The sequence below is a fragment of the Sinohyriopsis cumingii genome, chromosome 2 (assembly GCF_028554795.1).
Source record: "Sinohyriopsis cumingii isolate HCF-2022 chromosome 2, ASM2855479v2, whole genome shotgun sequence".
NCBI classification, from domain to species: domain Eukaryota; kingdom Metazoa; phylum Mollusca; class Bivalvia; order Unionida; family Unionidae; genus Sinohyriopsis; species Sinohyriopsis cumingii.
The window spans coordinates 74421675-74444219 of record NC_142962.1 but is presented as its reverse complement, the minus strand read 5'-3'; the positions used below and the strand labels follow the sequence as shown (position 1 = coordinate 74444219).

The 22545-nt window shown below is 35.3% G+C and overlaps 1 protein-coding gene across 2 annotated transcripts in view; it reads left to right on the top strand.

The window, feature by feature from the left end:
• Positions 1-22545, top strand: part of LOC149805189 (extracellular tyrosine-protein kinase PKDCC-like) — a 64605-nt gene that overhangs the window by 36712 nt on the left and 5348 nt on the right. For both annotated transcript variants that reach the window (XM_089948285.1, XM_089948293.1), the window contains exons 3-6: positions 2165-2287; positions 20492-20700; positions 21107-21363; positions 22103-22279. In XM_089948285.1, coding sequence (XP_089804411.1) covers positions 2165-2287; positions 20492-20700; positions 21107-21363; positions 22103-22279 — 766 coding nt within the window. The remainder of the gene's footprint in view (positions 1-2164; positions 2288-20491; positions 20701-21106; positions 21364-22102; positions 22280-22545) is intronic.

Here is a 22545-nt window from a genome sequence, read left to right as displayed (position 1 = left end):
TATATATATATATATATATATATATATATATATATATATATAATTCTTTAAATTTTGACAAAACTTTGTCATAGGGATTTTCATCTTACCAAAATATTTGTTTAATTTCAGCACGTTTACTTTTGCTTTTCTTAAACAACAGCAAAAATAAATTGTCATAATCAAAAAAAAGAAACATTGAAACCATAAATGGTCAGTCTGTTGTTATTAAGGCGCGTATCTACGGTAATCAAATTCGGGAAGTGATTAATGGCCACATTTGACATGCGTCTCTTTAGTAAATGTGTTTTGCCAGTAAAAAGACAAACAAGATCATTTCAGTGAACACATGTTTAAGATATTGTTTATGGAGCATTTGGAATTTATGTCCAGAGATTTTAATATGGGATTTTCACGGTGATAGGAACGTCTATTTGCCCATGCAATTCGCCTCCCTCAGTATTTCAGTGTCTTCTTTATATGCATTGATTTATTTTATTTAAATAACATTTATTATTTGAAGAGGCAAAGTTATAATACTCTGCAAATTATATTCGTCGTTTTCTAACTTTTAAGGCACTTACAGGTTCTCAACAAAGAAGGTTTCTCACTTTATCAGAATTATTTGTTAGCATGTATCATTCTTCTCGATTAGTAGTAATTCGTATACATCTTGCATGGAAGCTATTCAATAAAAACGCGCTTTGACACAAATTTTATTAACTGCACTACAGTAAGACCATTTTCTCTTTTTTTTTCTGACAGGTTTTCTCTCCCTGTCTACTTCCAAGCTTTAAGTAATTCAGTTAAAGGAAGTTTTGTTTCCGTTTGTAACTTTTTATTAAAACAGACATCGTGTGTTTTTAAGTTGTGTGGGGGTGGTAAGCAACAGTTGTGAACTTTTGCAGAAGAAAAAAAAACAGGATCCTAATAGTACTGTGTATTTAAGAAACAGTTCACAATCACGTAGCGATTTCTTTTTTTCTTTTAATAAGATTAGTAAAATTAGCTTTGCCTGTTATCTGATACAGTTTAAAAACATTATTAGAAGTAATATCGTTTCTTCACTTTTTATATACGGGCACTGCCCCTCTAAATGATTTTTTAAAATCATATATCTGAGTGGCTTTCATCAATTTCATTCAAAATACTTACGGTTCATGTGTTTTAAAATAAGTAGACCTACACCTTTGTTTCCGTTCCCATCTCTCGCAAAGTTGCACAACTGTTAGAATGACATTATGACAGAATCTCTTTTTCTCTATTAAGTTTTGTTTTCAAAATGGTAAAAATTCTTGTGTGTACTTTGATATTTATTAGTCAGAAAGGTTGCAAGAAACACGAATGAACACGTTATTGTTGATTTACAATAACTCCTTAATCTCTCTTTCTCTCTCTTTTTCTATGTGCGATCAGTTTATAGAACAGTTGATTTTATATATATATATAAAGAAACTTTTTCTTTGTAAGGTCTGTCGCTATGTCCTAATTCTTATTGATGATCAAAACCAAATGAGCTTGACATTATTTTCTGCACCGTATCTTGTATGTTTTTTTTCATATCCAGCAAAAGAATGTTAACATTACCTAACATCGAGCTTCTGTGGTCAAAATGTCATGAATTAACTGATTTGTTTGAACACTAAGAATCGCGGTTATTAGTCATTTAAAAGAAATAAGAAACAACAGGTTTAAAAACAGAATTCTGTTGTGACCAAATCTGAGATGAAAAGTATTTCTTGTCACGCATCTTCCAGTAACGATATATGACGAGGTCCAAATCGACCTTCCTACGACCTTCATTTAGTTCGCGGTCGAATGTCACGTTATACCGCATAATTTCTTGCAGTCTCGCACGAATATAGTATGTGTAGTTTTAAATGCAGCATATACCAGTCTCATTTTTGTAAGCCTATTGAATATCTGAGTTTCCATACAATTTCGTATCCAAGATATCAGCAAAACTGTCTCCTTAGTTGTCCAAAACAAATATATCATTTCCATGCCATGTTTTACCCCACAGTCATGATTAAAGTGTTAAGTCATAAAAGGCCTTTATATTCCGAGTTTTGTCTTGATGGGTACTTTGGGGGGTTATTGCGCAGGGGTGGGGTGGTAGGAGTACGTTGTTGTAGCAGTTACTCGGTCTTCAAGGAAGACTGATCTATTTCATTATTTCTTACAGGTACTTGGGTTTTGTCTTCCTCGAAGCGCAGACGACAGTCTTTGGGTTGCTATGGTAACTGAACTTGGAGAATCCGTCGATTTAATAAAGCTTCTCCAAATGTCATGGGAGGACAGATTAAGGGTAAGTCCAATCCTGTCTTTGATTTATTTTCAAATGATCGAAGTATATACACAGATGGGGTCACCATCGGAAAAAAAGGAACAACAGGCACCCAAGCACAGATTTTCATTTTATTTCAATATGCACACAGGGGATTAGTTTGTTTTACGTAACTCTGCTCTCTTTTGAACGAGACTAAGTGCTCATTCTGACAGCCCTTGATTTTCATTTTTCAAATATCGCTTATCTCGTGACTGGCCTCCCAAAATGTTATTTTTCATCATGTAAAGTGCTGTTACTCCGTTAGGAAATCAATTTTAATACGAATAACAACTTTCCATATCATTACAGTTCACGCAATTCAGATGTGTTATTGTCAATGAAATAGCGTTTGTTGACTAGCTTTCAAGTCAGTTAAGCTTCTATGTGACGTTACTTATCGGCTAACTTTTTTTTCACCAGTAAATAATTTTGCCCTTATTTTGAGAGAGAGAGAGAGAGAGAGAGAGAGATTGTTACGGTCAATCTTGACACTTTAAGTTTTATCTGATTAGTGTTGTGTTACGCCGACAAACGACGTTCAGTTACATTCACCATTTAGATGTCTGTTCTTTAATACAAAATCCTACATTCAGTCGTACATATATTTGGATTCATGATAATACAACTACTTTTCGCAAGGGCACTGTTAAGTAATTTAAGAAATATAGTATGTATTTACCTATTGACTTTGATTTGACATATCGATCGACAAGGTCTAATGCCTAACCGGTTTCGTACCGAAGGTCCTTGTTTATCAGCTAGGAGCAATAGATCGGAAATATAAAGTTCAGGTACATGTATTATTGTGCGCAGACAAATGGAGAACTTCCCTATATAAATTCATCCAAGTACGATAAGTATTGGTACAAATATGTCATCATTTCTTCCCTCAGCTTCTATCAATACATGAAAATGCTCACGATCTGGAACTAAACCCCTGAAAGTTAACACGACTAGGTCGCATAGGCACAATACAGCACGTCGATCCTGGGTGGTCCTTGTGCCCCGTAAAACGTATCTTTCAAGAACTTCTTAGCTGATTGGAGGATAACATTACATCATCAACTTACAAGGGAGTCAGTATGGTTATGTTCTATGTTCTATTCAAACTTCTTGTGGCGATCAAACCAACTTTTGAACCGTCATTCGGGGAATATATTGATTCTATCTTTTGCTTTGTTTTGTTTTGATAAAAGCCACGCCATTTCGTAAAACGCTTGACGCTGTTCATGATAACGCATAGACCAACAGGTTCTTCTCCGCCTTTTTTTTGACACCAGTCATGTCAGAAAAAAATGCGGATAAAATTTTTTGGTAGTCTATCTATTAATATTTCCCAGTTTTATTTTTTTTTAAAAAATATAAAAATTAGGCACCTTGCAACTCAGTGTGAAAAGTCACTAGATATTTCATTCATTTTGTTTTCTTTCTACTATTTCATTTCTCTTTTAAAGGTCATTGGTATGCATATTTGGCATGAAAAAATGATAAGGCTATCTTTCGTGCAAGTAAAAGCCAGTATAAATCGATAGAGGCTTTCCAAATGGCCAATATAAGTAACAAGACGTTATAAGGCTGTATTTAGGCCCACAAACGACATGCACTACTTTAACTTTTTCTGTGGACTTAACTAAACACAAAGCACTTTTTTGTGACGGACGCAGTCGTCTCGTTGGACACTACCTACTTGGGCTACTTTGGTTATAGTTCCTTGTGCCCATTAAACGAAATTGGTCATTTTAGGTGACGTTACACGTTTGTAGCTTGAAATAACCCTGGAAATAAATGGATTTTCGTTTCTCCGAAACTGAACCAGTTCGGGTCTACACTTCGTTCGCGGTTTATAAATTGACGATATCTTGGAAGAAAGCTTAAGATAATACTATTACACTAAGAAGTGTGGCGGCATTTTACATTTACTTACTTTAGTAACATGCTTCTATTGATATAATCAAAGACGATTCATTTGCACAAGGAACCATTATTATTGACATCATCAAACTGTTTTCTTACATACATTATATAAGGATTGTACTGGAACCAAAAATAGATTATGCCACTGTTTTAAGATTGTTGCAGTCAGACGTGTCAAATACAATTTTCAAGAGGTGCAGTGCATACCATATTTCTTATAATAATAATAATGTCAGAAGTTATGTCATTTCCCGTTTATTTTTTCTCCACCGAAGCGCTCTCGCTTGTCAAAAACACCGTGTCAGATTTTTAAGCTCTTTAGGCTGATCTAGACTGGTTGCCTAAAACTTACTAATGAAGATAAATTGCTCCGGGAGTCAAAATGTCCAGGTCAGAACGTAGTTTCTGGTTTCTCCAGAAAGCATATGTCTGATAGTGCCACGCAAATGAGCCGGATGGCATTCAGTCTGTGATAACATCCCCATTCGCAGGAAACGAATCTCAAGGTTTTGATAGGGATTTAGATGGGAGCAGATATAAATTCAACCAATTAGTGCAGGGCTGTCAAAGTGGTACGAAACATACGCATTTCTAGAACTCTTATATCTGTATAGATGGCGTGAAGATGTAATGAAGTCGCAAAATAAAGTCATTTCGTGGAAGACAAAATAAACTATATTCGGCTTTATTCCAATATATGCGCTATCCATAGAGAGCGACTGGACAAAGTTATCAAAACCTTCCACTTTGTTTAAATAGAACATTGCATTCAGATATTCTGGACGTTAGAACTGCATACTCTTTACTCTTTTTGTGTTATAAAATTTCTATTTGAGAGCGACTGCTACTTTTAAAAGAACAATAACACCAATGACAACACTAACAACTACTTCGTACGCTTTCCTTTCAATTTAATTCCTTCTATGTATGGGGTAGCTGCGTGAACTTTTAAACTGTACAGGTTGGCCTTTCGCCGTGGTAGGCGGGAATCGACGAGAACCAGCGTGATTTGTTACACCAAGACAACAATGCAACTCCCACACGAACAATGTAGTCTGCTCTCGTCCAATTTTTTTTTGTATTACTTTTTTGAATAGCCTATTGACTTTCCAAGAGAATTTTTGTTAACAGGTTGATTTTTTTTCACAAGATAAATAAGTGTAATCAGTCATCCGGTTGACATGAGACATTTGAATGAATCTCTGTAGCATCTTTCTCTCCCCCCCCCCCCATATCAGTCACGGGTCACGTGATGACCGAGGGCCACCCCTTTGCACCATATAAAGGAAATGATAAAAGTCAAAATACAAATTATTTTCTGTCCTGTAGAAAAAAAATTAATGCCATTGCATTTTTTAAAAAACTAAACCAAAACAAAACAAACTCTATTATGGATTTTGAATAGCCATTTGCCGGACAAATACTTTAATGTTAAGTTCTGCAAATTCTGCCACTTGACTTTTTTTCCATCTTCGGTGTAAGATTTATCGGCGGACGCAATGGTTTAAGCGTCAGAGAAGAGCATGTTTTTTTTTTTTTTTATGGACTACAAGTACTTATTGATATATTTAAATTAGATGAGCTGATTTTCTAAATATTTAGTTGTTATTAGCAAATATAAATACTTTTAAACAAATAAAAAATATTGAATAATTTGTCGCGGAGTGGGGGGCCTAGTTCTATGACTTCAAAAATTAAACCAATCCATGGGAACTACCGGCTGCAATACTATTAAATCATCACTAAAGAAGGTCACTGTGACACAGTTAATTACGATTTTGCATGAGAATTTTGTTTTTAAAGATTATAAGCGCGCGCACACATAGACATACGTACATACACCCCCATATATATATATATATATATATATATATATATATATATATATATATATATATATATATATATATATATATATATATATATTGTGCACATGGCGTTTCAGACATTGGCCGTATACACTTTTGGGTTACAGCGATTTTTTTAATAAATATAAATGAAAATAAAAAATGTCTTTACAATTTTAGGCAATAGCTAAATAGCTCGCCTGATATTACAATCGTTAGGTTTGAATGGCCTGTAGGAATATAAAGATTATTTCCTTTTTGTAATCATACCGTACAAGAGAAGGATGTTAGTAGGACGGCTTCGGGAGCTGAATATGTTTTGGTTCTGGAATTGGTTAGTGTTTTTGTTTGTTGTTTTAGGGTACTGCAGCACAAGAAGATTATACCTCGTCGAGCCAAATAGAGTAAATTGTCTTGCCCCTCCCCCCCCCCCCCAACATCATAGCCAATCCAGGTTGTCTATAATAAAGGACGTGATGGGGAAAAATATATGAGAAAGAAAGGATAGAAAAGAAGGGTAGATAACTAGATAGATAAGAATGAGAGTGCGAAATGTAAAAAAAGAATGCACACACGAAAAGCCAAGAGTTTTCAACCAAAGAAGAGACACTTATTTTGAACAGTAACAAACTGGGCAACTGTTTTTTGTAATTTAAAAAAAAATGGAATATAAAGACTTGTGTTGCTGATATATTTTTCTCTTGGACTCTTTCTAAGAAATTGGTTTTCATTCCTTCCAGTAAGTCTCACAATTAGAAAATAGCTTTGATTTTGTTTCATGAGCCAGACTATGTCTTGAGACTCGTAAATACTTGCTTGTTTCCGATCATGTGCACTGCTTCTCCAAACAAACCGGGCCTAGGGGATGAAATGAATGCATTGTTTGACGCTGTAACTAAATCAAGTCTTCAGGCGAAAACTTGTTGGCCTTTGTGTGGCCTTTAGTTAAACTTCTTACGCCTCTCAAAAATGATGAATATGTGTGCCTTTGCATTGATAGAGTCGCCAGACTTCCCCATTGTGAAGATCTCGCACGGAGTAGGGATCGGGAAATGGCAGTGTTTGCCAAATCGAGTCTAAAAGCTTAAACAAAAAGTGTGACAGACACGAATGTTGGCGCCACATTGGTTATCTAAGTAAACTGAACAAACTGTATTGAACCGTTAAAACAAAAATGATACTTAGCCAAGGCTGCGCATGCATTTGATTGAAAGTACTTCCTAAAAGGCTATGTCGAAACCGAAATAACTTAAGATGTGAGGGCACGTCTTAAACGTTTAACATTCAGGTTTATGTTTTGTATTGCAACTAAGTGATTCTCTTTACTGATTAAAGATGGAGTCAAGAGGCCGATTGTTTTCGACATATATTGTCGCCCAGCTCTTTAACATATATCAAGGTTTAAAATATGACGGGGCAATTTTTTTCCCTAAGTTTTGAGAAAGTCCCATGAAGTTCGCTGTTTATGCATCATGGTCTTCATTTCCGTTCGATAGTTGTTGGGATTCCAACATGATTCTGGAATTCAGCAGTGGTTTCTTTTTTCATACGAGTACCATTGTAGCTCGTATTTGCGGATTTTAATTCTGTTCTTATACAACATTATACCTCTAACCCAGGCCAGGTCCAAGGGCAAGGCGAACAAGGCAACCGCCTTGGGCTCGGCGCTTTCAGGAAATCAACTCCGCCATGCAATTTTTTTGTTTTGACCCGCTCATCGATTGCTGCCTTGGGGCCCCTTATGTTGCCATGGGCCCCGCACATCCTAGGGCCAGGCCTGCTCCAACCCCTGGAGAAACTAAGACGCGTCAGAATGTACTAGAACGGATATGACGTTAGTTTAATATGCTATTTAAAATCATAGCTATTCTGCTCCTATAGTATAAATTTTCGTCATTCATTTTATACCTGTGCTTGTACCTAAAAAATACGAATATACGTATTGAACAATATCTATCTATCTGTCCGTATGTAAATCTGTCTGTCTGTCTCCGTCCGTCCGTCCGGATGGATAAATAGATGGTAATTCATAACATTGGAAATAATTTTAATATAATTTTTAAAACCCAATTTATATTTGAGCCTACCCAGAAAAATTTTACTTGAGCCTAAAGGACAAACGGAAGTATGAAGTGCTACTTTCTTTGGCAGCTATTTGTAAATTATTTAGTAAAGAAAATTTTCTTTTATTTATTTTTAATTAAAAACTAGCTGCATGCGCCGTTATTGTTACTCTTTTGCTAATATGTTCCCGCTGTTTATTCCATAAGGTACAGTGTAAATGGGTTCTCGAGGCACGTGAGGTGAGCGGTATCCCGTCGGGTTTCTCTCCTGGCATTAATTATGGACTAGCTATTGCCAAGATTGACCAATTAGCGTCTCCGGGCATTAATGGAGGCTGATCTTTTCTATCAAGTTTTCCGCCAGATAAGATACGTGGTTTTCTTAAATAGGCCTGGATCGTGTACATTTTTCGCCCAATTACCGTGACATTTGGGTTTCAAGCGTGCGAAACGGGCGTCAGTCAAAAGTTCGGATATTTAGTGTTGTTTTAAACTGTTTTGACATCTCAATTTACTTTTCACTTGTACGCACTTTTCACCCCGGAGAATGCATACACATATGTCAGGCATCAGTAGAACATTAGACAAATATATACGGGGGAGCAGGTGTACCAGTGCATATTGACAAGCTTATTTTTGGGCCTTATCTCGTTCTAATAACGAGCCAGGTTGAGATTTAGTCATATAGCAGTTCCTGTGGCAATCATTAATTAATTTTTTCTTCTTTTCTTTATTTTTAGTTTTTACGACAATCGAAACTCGTGTTTCTAACAAACAAACAAAAGTCTTTTAAAAAAAAGGCAACCCTTCCTCGTCCTCTTCCTTTTCTTCTTCTTCTTCTTCTTCTAAGATATAAAATAGTTCAACAATCCACAATGCATTTTAGCAAATGGTTTTGACACCGTTTCCGAAAACATGCTAGCCTAGGGTTGGAAAGAGTTCCAAAATTGTATCCAGACTTTTCAAGCAGACAGTCGCTGCATCCCTCATTTCTTGTGTCGGCCCGGTCAGTCAGTAACGGCAGACAGGGAATACGTCACTGTGGCAGTCAATCCGTATACACAGTAATTCTGCAGGTGAAATAGTAACGACAATGAGCGATTCTGAATGTCCTTGCAATTTAAAGTTTGAGTAACTGAACTGTTGTATGAACAACCAAACAAGGACTGGAACAATCGAGGATGAAGACGCGTTCTCTGTAACAAGCACAGACCGGTGGGCATCCCAGTATCCTTTAATCACTCCACACCTTACCTTAATTCTTTTATCGCGTGACTCATTATACAAAACCTCAGATATCAAGTGAGATATGGAACACCAGTATCTTACCTATCAAAAAAGGTGCTTTTGACATATGATATTTGTAATAATAAAGACGGACCTAAAAATAATCAACACAAAGGATATCGGTTCATCTAAAGCCACAACAGGGAAGTGTGTGTGTGCATGTATGTATTTGTGTGTGTGTGTGTGTCTATCTATCTATCTCTCTCTCTCTCTCTCTCTCTCTCTCTCTCTCTCTATATATATATATATATATATATATATATATATATATATATATATATATATATGTATATGTATATATATATATATATATATATATATATATATATATATATATATATATATATATATATATATATATATCCTTCGAGTCATTGCCAAGCTATCGTTTGATACACGGATCATCAACTTCTCTGGGAAAACTATACATTGAAAATATGAAACCACTAGATGTTTGTAAGCAGTCTAACAAGTTTATCTCAACAGTGGAGATCAAGTAATGGAGTCTCTATTACACACGATAAAAGAATTAGAAATATGCATTTAGCGTAAAACTTGCAAAATAGGACAGCAAAGTCTTCATCGCGCAAGTTAAGTATTGACCATTTCCTATCATTTTTATTTATGGGTGGTGGCTGAGTTGGATAGCATTGTATCACTTGTGAAATAGTTTGACAATGGAACATTATTTTGGCATCAGGAGAAGGGCACACACACACACACACACACTCTGTCCATTAAGGTTCCAGAAATTAAGGAATTTTGTTTAAAAAAGCCAGGCACAAATTTAGCAATACGGGAAAGAAGTTTTAGTAGAGGGACTAGACTGAAGTCTGATGCCATGCCATTTTCACGAGGTTGGTCACGAGTAATCTATTTCATACACATCATTGTTGCAGCCTGACGGCTGTCAGATGGGTTGCAGACATTAAATATTCGGATATTCTCGACGTTTCTCGAAGTGCGGCGACATGACAGAAGACGCTATTATAAAATCCCAGTACAAAACCCAGGCAAAATATCAATATTTCTGCACTCGAAGTACGGAATAATTGGTACTTATGTCTTCATAAAGGCCACATGGCAGCAATGAACAGAGCGCGTGTCGAATCCCATAGATAAAAAAATAGTATAAGATTTGTTTTCCTCGGCTAATTCGCTTTCAGAAGCTTCGAGCAGCCAGTGTCGCCTACTTATAGCGACATTGATTTATTTTCTGCTCGCTGCATATTTTCGGTCTCTAGTGAATTATTGGTTGAGCTAAGCTAGTAATTTTACGAACAATATTGCCGTCTGAAGAAGAAAAAAAATATTGTACCAGATATGTTGTGGTAGAATACGCCAGTGTTAAGGATGAATAAAATTTCTCTTTTGAGATCTTACTTAAACTTTACATTTTGGGACTGGTGTCTGGCACGTTCCCTCTCTGTTGGCGATGTCGTGCTCAATTGAGGTCGAGAATACTTTTTTCACAATCGCATAATCGCTATAGTAATCAAAGTGTAATTTCCTTTTAAAATGTTGCTATCAACGTCATTCAATATCCGTGAGTGAGCCTGCAGGTTTGGTTTTGAATGACGCTACAGTATTTGTTCGAAATAAATTATATAATTAGAAAACTGTTCATTCTTGGGATATGAAAACTATGTATGATTTTTCAGATAATGCCATTGTCCAGCATCGCCTTTTTAGCAAAATAATCGTCGGGCAATTTTAACGACTAGAAATACTAGATGTTTGCACCAAGTACAGGAGGAATATACAAATACCAACAACTGTATTTCCGTGAAAACTCTTGTAAATGATTTTCTTTTATATAAAAATGCAATTATAAGAAACACTTCGATTTAATATATAATAGTATGTCTTAAATCAATTGGGGTGGGTGGGTGAACGAGTTAAAGCACGAGTTCGATAAGAAAATTATAACACGAGTTCGATTCGTCAGCTGATCTGTAATGCTGAATATTTTAAACTAAAAAACATTTTTTTTTTAAAAATGGAACACAGTATATTAATATATCCGGAGGAACTTAACAAAGCAATAATTACATTAGCTTTAATAAAGATGAAGGATTGTAATTAATGAGGATGGAATATTTATTCATATTTGGGTGTAAATATCGCGCAATATTCAGAAACAATCACTAAAGTATATCCTCGTATGCATATTTTTTCTTGCTATGTCCATTCACATATAGCCATGCATTCATTCAGCCTAATATTTAATTATTTACATACCTCGCTGGTTTTCTCAAAACTTGAAACATCACTTATCGGACGGTGCATGATATAACTTTCAGTACGATTTTTCTTTGCTTATGTTGAAACGTTGTAATAACTCTCAAATTTGCTGGTGTCTTTAGACAATATTTCTGATTGCCACCATCAAATTCATCTGGAACAGCCTTCTTAAAATCCGTTTAATTCTGTTTAACTTTCCTTGCATCAAATATGTAAGTTTAAAAGATCCAATTATTTCACAGATTCCGCCCTATTATTTTGGTTCACCTTTTAAATCAATATTGATCCATGTGACCAGATGTAAAATTGCAGACAGTATGATTTAAAAAAGATACTGTTTGTAAGAACATGCTCTCCAAGTCAGTAATAAATGGATACTCATAAATATTCATATTTGTTGTCTTTATCTGTTATTCACTTTTTCTATCTTAGCACCATTATATACTCGTTCGAAACAAGAAGTATGTTTAAGTAATATACGTATGCGAACACGCATTCATTCAAGCATATGGACTAGATGAAATGAGACAGACAGGCAGACATACAGACAGACATGCAGATAGGTAAGATTCACAAATGTCCTCAACATGAATAGTGTCTAACATCGATATTCCTCCAAATTGTATGCTCTAAAAATTCCATCCGTACTAGGAAATAAAATTAAAATAATCATCAAGGAGACTTGTACGTGCGTCTGTCTGTTCAAGCGTGTATGACATTTGTTCATTTTGAAAAAATGTATCCTTCCTAGATATAACTCGTTATTTCATGAAAAATATAATGAACATTAATAGAAATGCAAAAGTCTAAATCAATAATAAAAGAACCTTAAAAAGTTACAATATTTTTCTCGTTGTCGTTCAACCTCCATTAACTGCAGTGATTAAAGCTGTAAAAAAAAATAAACATATTTTCATTATTCTTCAACCGAGATAAATTGCAATAACAATCTTTTTACGCAGCGATACACTTTCGCAAAATAATGTAATGCAAACTAGAGCATGATGTAGTAATATAAAGATAATGAAGTTCTCAACTTCTGAAATGGACAGAGAACATATATTTGAAAGCTGGGAACAGTGCATGTTAGTGGGATAAAAGATGTAAAAACAATTGATCAAATATTGATAGAATTTCTTTTTAAGATAGTGAGATATCGATCTTGCTTGCGGAATGTGAGCTGTCTGTCACATATTCTTGATCTACATTTGTTATCTTTATTGACTGAACTATCCGGAAATGAGTTGCACCGAGACGCCCGCTGGTGTTTTCAAGGGGAGATAATAACCGTGAAATGGTCTATAGAGCGACAACGATTAACTTCGCTGTCTGGTTAGATTGAGCAATGAGATGAAAACTTGGGAGTTATTTGTAGAGATACATACTTTTAAAAAAATTTATTTCCACAAATATCTTGTGGAAATACAAATCCCAACCAAGGCACGATTAAACCTCATATAAGTGGCGCGACTGGGGTAGGAGGGGGTAGTCTAGTCGGGATCGGGTGGGCGTAAGTGTTTACAAAACAAAAGAAAATGGGTGTTCGGTTTTATATCTGAACGTTATAAGGTACATGGTGGAGTACCTGAAAACAACATACAGCTGAAAGGAATACAGTGCAAGTCTTTTCATAGCCGATGTGCGTGTGTGCGTGTGTGTGTGTGTGTGTGTGTGTGTGCGTGTGTGCGTGCGTGCATGTATGTGTTGATGTTTTGACGTGTCAGTATTGATTTTTCTTCCTGTGAATTGATACCAATTGCCATTTTGTATGGTCCCGTCTTGTGTTTTTAAGCACTGTTTTATCATAAACCATCTGTTCTCGAGAGAAGGTATCTTTCAATGTCGTGGTAACCGACCGCGTCCTGACAATATATGTTGGGACTAAAATAATTGGACATACAGTTGTACAATATTTAGGTACAAATTCTGTTTAGTTGCTACACTTTTGTAAATTTAAACAATGTTAAAATTTTAGCTCGGTCAAACACTTTTTGTATTCCTTTCATGCTATAAACTGTCACACTGCAGACATCATAGCGATATGACAAAAAATTGTTAAAGCTACGTTGAAACTCCAAAACACATACACACAGAATGTGTTGAAAGTAGTAATATAATAAGTAAGTTATTTGAGAATTTGAGGAAGTTAATCCTAGTTTATTGCCTCAAATTACGACAGAACCAAAGAAAAGATTTAGGAATGCTATTTTGTTCCTGTGGTTTTCTTGATGAACTTTGTTTATGTGATATTGCTTTTGCACTGCCATTTTGTATCAGCTCTACTGCCCCCAGAACTGAAGATCTTATGGAAATGGTTTGTTGTCTGTCGTCCCACGTCCATCCGTCAGTTAACACAAGTTTGGTATTACTATTCCTAATAAACTACATGGAAGATTGTCTTGAAACTTTAAAAACATATTCATGGAATTATTTAGGTTTTTTCCCCCTCTAAAAGAAAATGGTGACGATCTGATATTCATCATGGCCGTCACAGTGACCATCTTGAAATTCTTGTTATTGTTACTCCTCCTGAAAGGATGGTCATATCAGCATGGAGTTTCCACTGAAAGACTTTTTATTATGTCTAGATGGTTCTGAATGAAAATAGTTGCGATCCAACGTCCAATATGGCTGCCGTTACCATCTTGGTAAGTTTCATATCGGTACTCCTCATGAATGGATAGTCGTATTACCACGGGGTTTTCTCTGAAATATCTTTTATGATGTGTAGTTGTTCTAAATAAAAATGTGCCAGTCTGACTTCCAGTATGGCCGCCATGGCAGTCATCTTGGAAATCTTATCACAACTCTACTTGAACCAGAGAGTCATATTGACATGGGGTTTTCACCAGAAGACTTTATGATGTCCAGTTGGTCTTAAATGAATGTAGTGCCGATCCATCGTTAATTTGTTTCTTCCATCACAGATAATAACTATAAGATCTTCATACAGATATGAAGCTAGATAGTAATACCAAACCTGTGTTAACTGACGTCCAGTATGGCGTCTACAGTTGCCATCTTGAAAATCTTGATATTGTTACCCTTGAATGGATAGTCATATGTTGACAAAAGTGTTGTGTCTGCTGCTCTTCAAATCGATGCATGTATCAATACTGGCTCTTACCATTATATTTCTTATGATACCTAGTTTGTCTTAAATTAAAATATTGCCAGTCATACATCGGATATGGCTGCAATGACGACGGTCGTAAAAGCCTTGCTGTCACTACTACCCCTGAATGGATGGGGTTTTAACCAGAAGAATTCTAACGATGTCCACTTTGTCCTAAATGAAACTGTAGACGTCTAGTCTGTGTACCACAGCAATGCAATCTTATTATTCCTGAAGAATCTCAGAGATGGTTTCAACACTCAACAGTTATAAAGAAGTGGTTTTATCTTGAATTCCTGAAAACTCTTTTCGCCCAGTAGAGCGCCAGTCTCTTCAAGGGACTCTTGATTATATGCAGCTTCATATCTGTATGAAGATCTTATAGTTATTATCTGTGATGGAAGAAATAAATTAATTTATCCAGTTGTTCTCAAAAATATTATCGCATTTGGCTGATATCTGCGGAATTACTTCATAGTTCTATCCAATGATCATCACTAATCAGTTTTTAATTTGTCATTATTATCCCTTTTATTTGTTAATAAAGCAGATTTGTAGTGCTGTGGGAACGACGTTCCCTTACCTTTTTTTGCGCGCGCGTTCCCTTTATTTTTTATTGCGCTCGCTATTGTACCCCCACTCAACCACCGCATGTGAACAACATGCGTTCCCTCACTTCTTTATATACAGCACTAAGCCACTGGAATACAATATAATAAACTTTGAATGGGTGGTAATATCCATACTAATGCGCGCGCGCGTGTGTATGTGTGTATGTATGTATGTATGTATGTATGTGTATATATATATATATATATATATATATATATATATATATATATATATATATATATATATATATATATATATATATATATATATATATATATATATATATTGATAGATGAGTAGACAGATAAACACGACTACTATAACCAAAACAAAAACAAACAATAAATAACAAAAATCACCCAAACAAACGAAACATGACTATTACGTCAGATTTGTTAGACATTATGACACGATCAAACTATAAGAAGATTGCTCATTAACACGTGTCGCTTCATTTGTCACATCGGCGATATTGTTTTCTATGGTGCAACCTTTTATTATGGCGATTTTACGAATTACAGTTTAATTCGCCTATAATAATAACGCACAGTGAAGTAGTTAGTGCCGTAAGAGAAACGGAAAAAATAACCCCCCCCCACCGCTGTACAGTATATAAAACACTAGGTTTTGTGTTTAAATAAATTTAAAGCCAAATCATTTCGCATCGGTCATATTCTGGATTCAGTTTGCGTTCACGTCTTCTGTTTTCACGTCTAAGTACATAACACACCTTCTCCAAAGTTATTCCTGTCCATAATATGGAGCGTTTGAAAAGCCGTGTAATTTAGACGGGTTTCACTTACGCAACTAATATGGAATTCCAAAAGAAGAGTTGTACATTAATCAATTTTTGTTTTCGAATGCTTCTCACACCGAGGTGATCAATAGAGTTTTCGTGTTGTGGAGATTCGGGACCAGAATTAACGGGAATGTCCAACCCACAAATGAAAAGAAGCTTAGATTGAAAAGCAGGAGAGATTGTCTGCTGTGATTAAGGTAGAAATGTAAATTAATTTTTAAGATAACTACATGGACGTATAAAGAACGCAACAAATTAGTTGAATTGCTGTAAACTCGTTACAGAACAATTGCGCATGAAAAATCACTGTGTTAATATTTTTTATTTGTTTTGAAGGTTTGCTTCTTTTGAATCCATTGTTCAAAAAGATAATTAACTCAGTGAAAAAGGTTTGCTAATCCTTTTTTTCAAACCTTAGAAAATTAATGTTATACCATAATTGTTCTCATATGATATCTTTACCGAATTTATTTCAGTGTCGTATGGGAACTTATCATTTGGAAATTTCGTGCCTTGAGAGTATTATACAGTAAAAAAAAAAATTATATAAAAAAGATACCATGGAGCAAGGGCATTATATAAGCCGCTAGCTGAAGCAAAGGTGACCATATCAGGACGTTTGCTAAGTTACTCCTTTTGAATAAGCGTACATTTTTCAGGGTCAGTTCTTTGTTTTTGTCGTTTTTAAAAAATGCTGCAGCGTGTAAAAAAAAAAAAAACTGGTATAAAGGTATTTTGTTCCGTGAGATGATGACCAATCTTCTGTGTGTATTTAAACATAGCAAAGCATCGCCATTTAAACGATGCTGATTTACACATGCTTTTAAAACACTTTCAAATTTATAATTTGTGTAAACTTTGTGTCTTTTGTAATCCTTGAATGAAGAAATTGAGGATTGTTGGACAGAGATGATCTGTCCGTAATTCACCCTTGTAACGAGGTTCTCAGTGTCTTCCTCACCAAGCCACGTACCGTTGATGTATGTTGTGAATTACCTGACCTTGCAAGTAATTGAGACCACTGATGAAAGAATAGAAATGTGGTACAAACGTAATTCGTTTCTTGCATACCGAACAATCTTCTGTATGTATCTAAACTTAGAAAGTCCTATTATTATTATTATTATTATTATTATTATTAATCTTCTGTCTGTATTTAAACTTAGAAAGTCCTATTATTATTATTATTATTTTTATTATTATTATTATTAATCTTCTGTATGTATTTAAACTTAGAAAGTCCTATTAATATTAATATTATTGTTGTTATTATTATTATTATTATTATTATTATTATTAATCTTCTGTATGTATTTAAACTTAGAAAGTCCTATTAATATTAATATTATTATTATTATTAATCTTCTGTATGTATTTAAACTTGGAAAGTCCTATTAATAATAATAATAATAATAATAATAATAATAATGATAATAATAATAATAATAATATTATTATTATTATTATTATCATTATTATTATTATTCTTATTATTATTATTATTATTATTACATGTGTACAAATGAAAAGCAAAATGGAGTTTTAGAAATGATGAAATTATATTTCCATGTTTCCTTTCTTTTCTCCAGGGAGTTATTTATATATAACGACAACGATGTCAGTCAGTCCATCTGTCCGGTTGTAGACATTATGGTTTCCGCGACATAATATTTGTTTTCTATGATATCTCGTTTCTTTTCTTTTAAAAAGCTATGTTTTTTTTTTCCTTGTTTTCAAAACCTAATGTAGGTTACCTACGAGTTGATTGATTGATTTGGAATTTTACGACGCATAACACAATGTTTTCTTAAAAATGTATTTATTGAGAGACAGTTGGACCAAAGTGTCTTGCCCAGGGATACACCATGGTGAGCGACTATGGCTGATCTAACGGTATGACTGGACCCCGCACCCTATCAGTCGCGAGTTAGCCACTAGGCCACTACGGCTCCTCGATGCAGGAGCCTGTCGATTTTGTCATTGATCGATCCATGGTCCAAGTCACCAGAGTTGGAGATCGTGATTTTTCTTTGTGCATGATGACTAAAGCTTTTGGTCTAATTTACGTTAAACTTTGTAGATAGACTAGGTCGGTCAGCTGTTGATTCTGAAGCAAACAGGCCAATGGGCTAGGTCTCTAAAGTCGACATTTTATTTTATTTCCGGTTCGATAAAACGAGTTTCTTGGATCCATTTTCATCAAACTTAGAGGTAGTCTTCACATGAGCAGAAGAAAGTCCCTGTTGATTTTCGAGCCCAGCGGTCAAAGGTGAAGGTCATATGACTAACACTGTCATTCATGGAAGTCTACCTACCTCAGATTTTACACATCCTGTTTCCAGAAACGTAGTTGCATTAGATTTTAGGAAGGACACTCTATTGAGACTGCAATCGATAACTGAAATATCAGTGCCACAGGACGTGAATATGTACAGTTATGTCGGTGGACCAGCTACTCTTCTGATGGCTGCTTTTTTGTCGTCTGCATTTCACCCTCGTACGGTATACTACAGAAAATAAGTGAAATGGAGTTTTCTTTGCTGATAACATTTACTTCTGCTTATTTTTATTTTATATGACACTAATTTTATGACATTGTTTTAAAGTATTGAATCAAAGTCCTTCCAAGTCCTTGAAAGAAGACATTCATTGGCATCACATTTCCCCTTCTCCGTCTGTACAGCATTAGCTGTATTTTTTTTAAATAGTTTTTTATATATAAAAATTCAGGGTTATATTATATGCCCAACTTTAAAATAAATTTCCCGAAATATCATTCTCGCCCATCTACCATGCATGTACAGTAGCTGATAGCATGGATAATTTTATAACAAACATTCTTAATAAGCCACCATACTTGGCATAGAAGGCAGTTTATATATCTTTTCTTAGGCTGGCAGGTGCAACGTTTGCTTAATAAGCCACCATACATGGTATAGACGACAGTTTATGTATTTTTTCTTATGCTGGCAGACCGCTCAGGTGGCCTAGTGGTTAGAGCATCCGCAGGAAGTCGTGGGTTCGAACCCCGGCCGAGTCATGCCAAAGACATACAAAAATGGTACTAACAGCTGCCTCGCTAGGCGCTCATCATTAAGAGGTTAGTATTAGGACTGGTCGGACAGGTGTCAGGATAATGTTTCTGGGTGGGGACATCATGCTACACGTCTGCGGCATGATGCCCCAATGCTAGACATCACTATAAACTGCCACACTGCAGACATCGTAGCGATATGACTGAAAATTTAAAGCTACCTTAAAAATCCTCATCACACACACTTAGACTGGCAGGTGCAACGCTTCCTTAATAAGCTCACCATACGTGGTATAGACGGCAGTTTATATATCTTTTCTTAGTCTGGCAGGTGCAACGTTCCCTTAATAAGCCACCATACATGGTATAGACGGCAGTTTATAGATCTTTTCTTAGGCTGGCAGGTGCAGCGCGTCGAGATCGAACTCAGCACGACAGGAATGTATTAAGCCCATATATACCCGTGTATTGAACTTACCAAACTTTGAACAGCGTAGACCCAGATTTGTCATCGCATAAGGGGTCTTCTGTTCTAGGTCTGCGCATTTGACTTAAATCATTGAACAAATACATTATATGCTGATTATGTGGCAAATCAGAGTCGACAATATTCGCAGCTGGACCTGCGTTATAGAGGAGAAAATACGATACTTATCAACCGTCTTGCGTCTGTCTCACCAGGCGAAGGAAATCCTCTGCTGGAATTACACAATCAATAACTTCATTTGAATTCCGATGACTCAAAATCATTAGGTTTCAAGTTAAAGGCACGTTTGTCCTACAGCCCAGTTCAGCAGGAATTTGAATTACTCCTCATATTTGTAAAATGTTATTAAGTTGCGGTGAAATAATCTAGAAATCCAATTTCAGTTATTTATACTGGTAAATGAAATAATACACATGTCAACATTCCACACATTGTTTCCGCCTTCCAGAAGTAAGAGGTTGGAAATTCCTGACCCATTCGTCTACCAATCTATCTCTCTCTCTCTCTCTCTGTTTCACTTTGTCTCTCTTTGTCTCTGTCTCTCTGTCTCTCTCTGTGTCTGTCTGTTTCTCTCTCTCTCTCTCTCTCTCTCTCTCTCTCTCTCTCTCTCTCTCTCTCCATCGCATTTTCTGTAGTTTTGAATTGTTGATCTGACATCGATTTTCTTTGAAAGATTACAATTTCACCACAAAAAATCCAGAGCAAAGTATATAAAAAAATGCAGTATCGATTTTCATGGAGGAAAGGAAGACGGCAGATTCCAGTTAATTTTCTCTTGCAGGTGTCACATGACATCACGAAGATTGCATATTATATGAGCACTTCACCGTACGGATCTATGTCGATGAACGACTTTCGACGTCAGCAATTCGTGCTTGTTGACGGACGTCTGAAATTGTCCGATGTTGACGATGTCGGATTCGAGGATCCGGTCTGCGTGCAGAATCCCGACTGCGAACTGCATTTTTCAAGCTCCAATTTCACACAAAAGTGAGATATCGCGTCATCATTTATTATGAAATAAATAAATTCTGATTTTGAGAGGCAAATAATCCATTTTAAATTTTAATTTTACTCAGACTTGGAGTATCGTGACCTTATTTCAGAAGAAAGAAAGAAATGAGAGAGAAAATAAAATATTGCTTTAGATTTGTAATGAAAATTTACTAAATATTATAAGCATGTATACTGTTACCTCCCGAGTTTCTTGGCAGACATTATTATCTGCAGTAGATAAAATACTTTAAATTGGAAATAACTTTTTAATCGTTATTCAGTAGATTTCATTTTTTTTTGGGGGGGGGGTTAAACTTAAAAAATAGAGCTTAACTATTATATATTCGTAATGTTTCGCTTATATTTCGAATTTCTGAGCTATATACAACTTGTATTTCAGACTCAAGTGTCTGAATGGAAGATGTTCTGAATTTAACGAGAAAAAGAATTTATTCAATGCTGGCCGACATTTCACGACGTTTCTGTTGCCACATGGTGCACCGTTGCTTCTGCAGCCAATGATTGACCGAGTTATCGATGGCTATTCAAATTTAACGATGAATTCTAGAGAACTCTTGTTGCTCATGGACAAAATTGTGAATCTATACAAGTCGGGCTGGTATTTAAATAGAACCAAACCAGGCGACTACCAAACAGGTGAGTCAACAGATTTATATCCCCTGAATAGGTGCCGTATTTGGCTACACGAGTTTTTTCCCATTATCCCAGGTTAGAGTTGTGGACGATAGTAATAATAATAACATTATTATTATTATTATTATTATTATTATTATTATTATTATTATTATTATCATTATTATTATTATTATTATTATTATTATTATTATTATTATTATTATTATTATTATTTAAAGATTTCCCAATTTCAATAGAGGCAAAACAAGATGTCTACACTTAGCAAATTAAAAAGGCCTTCATAATCAATATAGGCACAAATCTTTTTGCAACTAACTCCCTCTCTAAAAGTGATCTGACAATTTACATTGCTTGTGGTGCATTTGTATGTCTTGTTTTGAATATAAATTCATTTACTGTTGATCACTGTTGCTAACACAGACCCATTCCAATAGTCTATCTAAAATTTATTAAATACCTACTAAGTTGTAGATATGACTGCATAACAAAATTCTCATGCTGTCATAGATAGATGTGCATGCAGCGTGATTACTAAGCAGGTGGTTGCGAAATTTATTAAAGCAATTTTAATTAATGTCATAGATTAAATAGTATTGTGTTGCCATTTTTTCATTTAGAATGTCACACTGATAACATTTTCGTAAGAAAATCGCAATTGATCGGATGTAAGTATCTTATTATATTTTACCGATGAGCAGTTAGAAATTACAATGATAAAACTTTTCACTCATTTACACAGAGTACAAGAAAGTGGAGAAGAGCGACTTGCCAGGTCAATTTGACTATAGATGTCGCTTCTCGCTGTCAGGGTCGGGGTGCACGGTGTCAGTATTTGATCAGAAGGAAGCCGAAGAAGTCTGTGACCTTGACCCGGAGTGTAAAGGCTTTGTTATATCGTCACAGAAGTCATGGACAGGTAATGCCGCCCGAACAGTTATATAGATACAAATACACGAATACTTAAAGGTGAAAAAGACGGGCGAAATAACTGTCTTATTAGTTAAGAAAAAGGACTAAAATACAACATTTCTTAAAAGCTAATTTCAATGACAACCTTTAGTGCCGTGTCATAACTGTTTTTTAAGCAATGCAGTTGTGGGCCCCAATGATATATGTGCCTCGGTCGACTAAAAATATGACAGCGAGTTTCCTTTGTTTTGACAAATTGTTCCTAGTTAACAT